Source organism: Branchiostoma belcheri, unplaced genomic scaffold (assembly GCF_001625305.1).
Source record: "Branchiostoma belcheri isolate BF01 breed outbred unplaced genomic scaffold, Haploidv18h27 scaffold57, whole genome shotgun sequence".
Lineage (NCBI taxonomy): Eukaryota > Metazoa > Chordata > Leptocardii > Amphioxiformes > Branchiostomatidae > Branchiostoma > Branchiostoma belcheri.
In genome coordinates, this window is record NW_017804209.1 from 918,030 (window position 1) to 926,375 (window position 8,346).

General features: G+C 46.4%; 1 protein-coding gene across 1 annotated transcript; it reads left to right on the forward strand.

Annotated features, from left to right (window-relative positions):
* Positions 1–3,188: 3,188 nt before the first annotated feature.
* On the forward strand, positions 3,189–7,874 carry LOC109481643 (FGFR1 oncogene partner 2 homolog). Its single transcript, XM_019784220.1, has 7 exons — positions 3,189–3,247; positions 4,514–4,656; positions 4,902–5,018; positions 5,700–5,840; positions 6,497–6,610; positions 7,082–7,690; positions 7,803–7,874. The coding sequence occupies exons 2-7, from the start codon at positions 4,522–4,524 to the stop codon at positions 7,872–7,874; spliced, it is 1,188 nt and encodes a 395-aa protein (XP_019639779.1). The 5' UTR covers positions 3,189–3,247; positions 4,514–4,521.
* Positions 7,875–8,346: the final 472 nt, after the last annotated feature.

Sequence of the window (8,346 nt, forward strand, 5' to 3'; positions counted from 1 at the left end):
AAAATTCTAATTATATTAAATCTCGTTGTTATCTAACATTTACTATCACTTTTCAACACACTTGGCGCATATTTGGACCCAGAGGAGGTTTAAAGACTTAAAAACAATTTATTCAATTACGTCCTCATCTACATTAACAAGCTGATTTACGAAATGCAAAGCTCATTCGAAGCGGGTTTCTGGCGGGAGACTATCATACTATTTGTTTATTGAGATTTTTGTGATGTGAATTTCTACCCCCGAATGCTAGTGGGCCAGTCCATGTGTACAAAGGTCACCCCGACCGTGGGTCACCAGCTGATCAGGAAAACAAATATCACAGAACAGCTGCCTGGACTCATCCATGTTTGTTTACTTCCTCGTCTGTTTGTTTGTTTGCATTTTGCGGTCTCAATAGACACAAAGTCTTCCTAGAGGCCTAGTGTCTGATGAGGAAATAATGAGCTTTGTCTGATGAGGAAATAATTAACTTATGCAACACTTATAACTTGTTTACAAGCACTATAAAACCGGTGGAAAACTGTACATAGCATAGACCATTATAAAAACGGGTGGTTAAAGTTCCAAGTCAATAATCTTGTATCCAGAACCTTGCTTATCCAGAACTGTACGTGTTCTTTATCCAGAGCCATGTTCAGGCGCGGTTCTAGATAGTCCAGACGTATGCAGAGCTGGGGCAGATTGTTATTGTACAGGCCCTTATTTTATCCGGAAATGTGTAGTGTTCTTAACTCGAGCCCATTCGGGCGACATAGAACTAGCTAGGCACGGTTCATAATACAATATAAACAGTACTATTCCGACAGTAAATTAGATAACATGGATAAGCGCGGTTCTTCCGCCGTTTACCTGTGAGACGAATCCGTCCAGTAGCATGTTGTACAGACACAGTCCGACCACCCCTCCCAACAGGCAGACCAGCCCGAGTACTCCACAGCACACACGCCGCCTGGGGGTACACCTAAACGCCATGTCGATGTTGTCCAGTAGACGTACAGTAGTATAGTCTCTAGCTTCCGTGTTTCATTTAGTACTAGCAAGGACCGGACAATGTCCTTGGTACTGCCGGCGATATCGTCTGCCCCGCCCAAAGCCTAGGACTGCAGGCTTCAACAGGAAGTGATATATCTAGACCCGCCGTCTGTGGCCACACGTACACGCCAAGCCGATGTTGTCCACTACACTACCACATAGGCTCTCTAGCTGCCGGGTTTCACTTGGTACTACTAGGTACGCGGCTTTCGTCTGCCCCCGTCTGTACTCTGTAACCTGGGACTACGGGCGTCTTAGGATGATCACCCGCCGCATGGAGCTACACGTACACGCCACGTCGATGCTGTTCCCCCGTGGTGGCCTCTAGCCAGGCTGCAGGGTTTCACTTGGTACTAGACAGACTAGCGGTTTCGTCTGCCCCCGCCTTTAGCCTAGAGGTAGCCTGGGACTGCAGGCTTCTTAAGAGGTCATATCTAGACCCGTCGTCTGCACACTGCTACACGTATATACAGAGCAGACTGCCCCGTCTGACCCCTAGCTGTCGTATGGACTTCACTCCAGGATCCAAAGGGAGTTACTTTCGTTGTGCGGTGTCCTAATCTATGTGCCCCGGAAGCCAGTCTAAATCTGGGCTTTTTATTTCCTTGTATGATGGGAAAGAAAAAAAAATAATCCCGAAAACGTACAAATTATTCGTGCATGCAAACAGGGAGTGACAACAAGCGGGGATCTATTTAAAGTTCTAACCCGTGACCTACTTACATGTATACATGCACGACCTACATACAGGACTTTGTCCAACAGTCAATTCAATTCAATTCAAAGCCTTTATTTCGCCTCGGCCGCTCTTCAGCAAGGTCGAGTGTAGAGGGCGGGTGGGTGAGAGATTCAAAAGAGCGTCCTACTCTCCAGCAGAGGTTTGGGTTATTTTTGACGTGTTTTTAGCCTTTTTATCGGGGTTTCTTTTTTGCACTGGAATTTTTCTTTCACCCAACAAAATTTCAGGGCAAAAAAAGAAATCCCGATGATTAAAAAAAACTCTAAAAACACGCCAAAAATAACCCAAACCCTCTACTTGGAGAGTATGACGGGCCGGTATCCATTGTTTTACTCACTACTTTGACTTCGCCCCGCTCGCCGACCGTCCGACTTTGGACCCGCCGGCCCTGCAGCGCGGACATGTGACCGGATATTTTTAGCTACTGGGGGTGAGTTCGGTAACCTGGATGTCAGACTGTTTACAGACAGGCTCCATGTACTGCAATCCACTTTAAGGTCACGGTAGGAAAAGTTTACGGTCTGAGAAAAAAGGACTAAAAGAAAAATCCTAAAAGAAACAGAACTATATATTCAGGGTACGCGACAGGTGCAGGGAAGAGAAAGTCCAGGAATTATTTGTTAACTGTAATGATAAGTTCATTGTACAGAGTGACAGTGAAAACAGTGAACATGAAAAAATCAGGAATTACAGTATCTAACGGTAGGGACTGTTCAACATGCCCCAAAAGAAACTTTTGTAGGTCCCGCTTAAAAGCTGCTGATAACGCTAATTTTAAGACCATGCATGATTACAATGATCAAGGACTTGTCATTGCAATGATCATGTTTTTACGTTCAACCAGGCCGGCTATGTTGTCTATATGCAATGCAGCCAGAAAATAGCACATAAAAGCTCCCAAAGACCCTGAAGACCCCATAACTCCTAGTTTTTGGCATGCTATGGAGGCTCAAAATTCTGGGTGTTGTGCAGGCGAACCATTTTCTGCCGATGTGCATTCTTCTGCTGTATAATATCTTTGGTGTCTCACACCGTGGTCTCCACCAGACTCTTTTGTAGGCTATATAAAACAAATTGTATAAAGCGGCCTAAAATTTAAAACAACGTAGCTGGCCAGGGGAGTTGACCGGTTATAGGCAAACTGGACCCCCTATGGCCGGCTAACTCCCCTGGCCAGCTACATTCTTTTTAGGCCGATTTCTACTTGCTATTCGGCCTGTAATTGTATAAGAGACTATGACGGAACCACAAAAGTTTAAACGACGGAAAGACGCATTACGCCGGATTGTGTGCAGTTTTACCTATAATCGCTAGACGTCGCTGCCCGCACAGCATACTGTAACATGACGTCATGTTCGTCGCTCGATCGGCAATATTCGGGATGATGACGCCACGATCGGCTCGCCTTCGGTAACGTTCGGGCCGGCGACCCCGTCGGTGACCCCTTGTCGTTGGAAGAAGCAGGAAGAAAGAGCGGTGAGCTTCTTACCGTATTTCTAACAAGATACTAGCCCAAATACTTGTATTTTCGGCACTAACACACAGAAAACTGCTTATATGAGAGAATCTGACCCAGATATGCTACGAAACTCAAGGGTGATCGAAAAGTTTCTTTCCCCAGCGGATACGACGCCCCCCTCCCCCTTCAACGCTCACTATCATGTACTGTGTAGGGAAAGTCTAGATCTCCTTCACGAATCGTGTTTTCTCGTTTTGTACTGCTTGTATAATAATTTGTGGGATCGACACTAGTTCACTGGACAAGAGCCAACTTGAATTATTTTGACCACAAGGAAAACGCTTTATGTCTGAATCTATGAGCTAGAGTATGAGGAAGCTGTGTTCACGTTCACTAGCATATGAAATTATGATAAATTGTAACAAACTTATTATTAAACGTTACAAACGTTATTACCTTCGGGGGAGGAGACATCCTTCCGCGGAAGGGTTTTGTGAGAGATTTAGATTTTCGTGTTCGCAGCTGTTTCTCGCGTTTGGGTGGACGGATTCTTTTAAGACTCGGTATATGTTATGCTATTGGGTTGCAGATTATGCACATTCTTTTGTTTTTATTGTATATGTGTTTTCGGGCGTGAAAATGGTGCCTTTTGGTGGCCCTAAAACACCCCTTTAAGCGTGAAAGTGGTCGCGACCGTTGACCTTTGGCGTGTCTAAGCTATTCTCGGTCTGGTCCACGTATATGACCCTCACACAGAGGGGTGTCCGGTCTCGATTAATTCTTTGTTTAAAACCCTATATAAAAATATACAATAAAAAGCCCGGAGGTATAAAATCTCAGATTTTACTTGTTTTAAAATCTAGAAGTCGTTGTGTGAACCTCTGTTATCCTCCCAACCTCTTCCTTCATTTAAAGTAAACAGAAACAGTTATTCAATTTAGCTCAAGCAACTTGATAGATTTTGAAATAGTCAGGCATTTCAGTAAAACGTTAGTATCCACTACCTTTCGTCAGTGACTGTTCTGTAGTTATCTGTATCGGTATAGCCGGTATAACCGCCCTTCGGCGTAACACACCAGCTTCGCAGGCATGCGGCGCAGTGGCAGCTGGCTACATTACACCGTACAACTTGTTACACCTAACCCTTCAGCTTGAACTCTAGACATTGTTTAAAGCTATCTAATGCTTATCTAGTTAGTTAGTTAGTTAGTTTGATTTTGAAAACAGGCATTTCAGGTGACAGTTCCTCCTTACACATTTGTTTGTTTGTTTGTTTACCCCAGCCGTCACCATGACGCTGACGATTGACCAGATCCTGTCGGAGACGAAGAAGCTGGTAGACCGGCTCCGAGACCACGACACGGCCGCGGACGGCCTGATTGGTCAGGCTCAGGTCCTCAACAAGCGCATCGACGCCATGAAACAGGTGTGAATGTACAGGGGTAACTAGTGCTGTGTACCGGTTTGCTGGACAGGTTCCGGACTTGTAAAAATGTTTAGGTTCAAGTCCAAAAAAACCTGAAAGTCAAGAACCGATTCCAGACTTACCACAAAAAATTTTACACAGTCACATACCCCACACAAAACCTTCCATAGATTGCAAACTCTGTGCTGCAAAATGAAGAAAACATATTGATAATTAGTTAATGAGTTAATAATTGTACCCTACAGTACCAGGAAGATATGAATGAGCTGAATGAAGTTGCCCGACACAAACCGCGATCGACGCTGATCCTCGGCATCCAGCAGGAGAACAGGCAGATACGGGAACTGCAGCAGGAAAACAAGGTAACAAACAAACAAGCAAACAAATATGTTTAAATCAAAACTTTAGTTTTGGTCCAACACAAAAATTCCAGTCACTCTGGTCTTCCTCAGTAGACTGACCCAGTGAGGCTTGTTACGTGGCTTCGTTGAAGTGTGACGTCAGCACTGGGTCAAAGGTATCTGGTTTATCACAAAAAGGCTAAACATTCTGTGCCAACTCCAGCTGAATTGGGACTTAGACAGATTTTCAGCTAACTCCGTCAGCCTTGTTCACGGAATGGACCTGTCTACTGCAGCTTCCGGAAAATTTGCATGGGTAAGTCCCAATTTACATGTGTTGGCACAGAACATTCAGCCTTTTTGTCATAATGAAGTATACCAACACAGATCAACCAAGAATTGAGGTATTCAAAAACTCGTATTTCCCCAGAACTAATCGTAGACTGGAACCCGTTGCCACCAAGCACAGTTGGGGCATCATCACCAGAAAGCTTTAAACAACTCCTGCAATCAAATGTGCAAAGATTGAGTGTAACAAGTCGTCCGGTGTGATATAGCTAGCTGCCGCCGCGCCGCGTGCCTGGGAAGCTGGTGTGTTACGCCGAAGGGCGGTTATACCGGCTATACCGATATAGATACAGATACAGATGAACTTTCATGCTAACCTCTGGTATGTTTGTTTGTTTGTTTGTGTTTCCTTAGGAGCTGCGGGTTTCCCTGCAGGAGCACCAGGCTGCCCTGGAGCTCATCATGAGCAAATATCGGGAGCAGATCCTGAAACTGGTCGTCGCAAATCGACTTGAGAAGCCCTGGACTAGACTTCAGCTGGCTGCAACGCCACAGGTGAGACTTAATTTCATTTGATTCAATTCATTGAAATTACAACAGTGCAATACACGCGGAACAGAGGCAGCTGTTGCTGGTGTTGTGTCTCACACATAGAAACAAATACAGGACAGACAATACTCACTTTCACTTGAGTTAAAGTGGGGAAAGTTGTTTAAAGTGCCTTACCCAAGGACACAAGATCAGTGGCATGTAAGGACTCAAACCCGGGACCTCTTGGTTCCGAGTCGTGTGCGCTGCCGTTGTGCCACACGACCCACTTATGACAAGACTTAGTAAACAAACATGACAAGACAGGTGAGATTTTCCTTTGCAGAAGAAAATCATATAGTTTTTGCTCTGTTTCTTCTTCTTCCCCAGCAAACAAATAAGGTCAATGACCTGAACCAGATGGCTGTCACCATGGTAACTGGTGCTGTAGCAGACATCCTGTGGTGCTGGATTACAATTTACATTTTGTAGCAAGTTGCAGGACAGAATTGGAGGAGCTGGTCAACACATATATGAATGTATTTGAGTAAGAATAAACAGGGCAGCAGTTTGTTGGGCTAGGCCATGTGAAGGTAAACATTATGCATTTTGTTTTGCAAATAGTACCTACCTACTAAGTTAATTTGTTCAAATCAAATCTTAAATTTTTTTTGCCATTTCAGGAGGTGCAAACGAAGATTGAGAAGATCTGTGAGATGGCAGCTGTCATGGCCAAGGCCGTTGCTATGGACGATGAGTATGTTGCTAAGGAGCAGGAGAGAGTGGCACAGCTAGAGGTAAGAAATCTACTGTGTCCCCAGGTTGATAGGCCTAGGAAAAAAATGTTGTGTTTCCTGTTTCAGTCCTGAAAAAATTAGGGTCGGTAGGTAGCCTTAGGGGTTATCCGTTTTTCTTTTCTTTTTTTTTTATTAGACTTTGGCAATCTCTAGTGACCCAACATATACAAAACAGTTTAGCAAAGTAAAATTTGCAGGAGGACACTTATAAGTGTCAATGTTGGAAAACCGATTGTATGACATTTCATCACTCAGGTGTCAGATCATGCATGGAGCTGGAAAAGGTTGATCAGCTTGAAATATTGAATATATAAGGTGGCTTAACAATCTACAAAACTATTACATTCTTTTATGTAAATAAAAACTTTCTACAAAGGAACTTAATCTTAATCTATAAAAGATTACATTATATAGCAAGTGGCAGGACACCTGCCATCATGCCTTGTGCTGATGTTATTTCTCTCACTGCAGGTGGAGAACAAGGGTCTGCGGGAACTTCTGGAGATCAGCACAAAGCTGAAGGTCACACACTCGGGTGAAGGTCGCAGGGAGGACAAGCCCCCTCCCCCGTATGTCCCCCGACAGACCCACGTGCTTCTCAAAGACAAGGAGCCAACAGCAACAACTGTGCCTGACAGGACAGCCCAACCAAAGGGGCTACCTAGCAGGGAGGGGCCACCTAGCAGGGATGGGCCGCCTAGCATAGAGGAGGTACCTAGCAGGGATGGGCCGCCTAGCAGGGATGGGGTACCTAGCATAGAGGGGCCACCTAGCAGGGATGGGGCACCTAGCAGGGATGGGCTGCCTAGCAGGGATGGGCCACCTAGCAGGGATGGACCACCTACCAGTGGTGGGCCACCTAGCATAAAGGGGCCACCTAGCAGGGATGGACCACCTAGCAGGGATGGACCACCTAGCGTAGAGGGGCTACCTAGCAGAGATGGGCCAACTAGCAGGGATGGGGCACCTAGCAGGGATGGGCCACCTAGCAGGGATGGGCCACCTAGCAGGGATGGGGTACCTAGCAGGGATGGACCACCTAGCGTAGTTGGACCACCTAGCAGCGATGGACCACCTAGCGTAGAGGGGTTACCTAGCAGGGATGGACCACCTAGCAGGGATGGGCCACCTAGCGTAGAGGGGCTACCTAGCAGAGATGGGCCAACTAGCAGGGATGGACCACCTAGCATAGAGGGGCCACCTAGCAGGGATGGGGTACCTAGCAGGGATGGACCACCTAGCAGGGATGGACCACCTAGCGTAGAGGGGCTACCTAGCAGAGATGGGCCAACTAGCAGGGATGGGGCACCTAGCAGGGATGGGCCACCTAGCAGGGATGAGCCACCTAGCGTAGAGGGGCCACCTAGCAGGGATGGGCCACCTAGTACAGGGGGTCTACATGGCAGGGACAGGCCACAGGGTTCAGAAGGGTCAGAACAGACAGGAGAAGTAGTGAGTAGCATTGTAGAGGTCAGTCTTGTAGAACAGCTAAGGAGGGAGGCGTTGGCTGGTTCACAGGACATCTCCAGCGAGAAGGTACCGACCCTTCCGGCGGGCCTTGTCTCTTCTCAAGCCAACACTCAGGAACAAACAGACATGGGAGAAACAACTACAGAAACAAGACAAGACGCTTCAGCTCTAAGGATGCAGGAAACCGGCGCCAAAACAGGACAAGATGCAACAGAAACAAGACATGTCTCGGGTGCACAACTTCAGGTGCAGGCAGAGGTGACTGT

What these genes read in the sequence shown, in the direction of transcription:
- LOC109481643 (XM_019784220.1), top strand. Translation starts at nt 4,522, where the DNA reads ATGACGCTGACGATTGACCAGATCCTGTCGGAGACGAAGAAGCTGGTA. An exon ending in AACTGCAGCAGGAAAACAAG is followed by an intron (nt 5,019 to 5,699) that starts GTAACAAACAAA and finishes GTGTTTCCTTAG; the next exon opens with GAGCTGCGGGTTTCCCTGCA. An exon ending in AGCTGGCTGCAACGCCACAG is followed by an intron (nt 5,841 to 6,496) that starts GTGAGACTTAAT and finishes TTGCCATTTCAG; the next exon opens with GAGGTGCAAACGAAGATTGA.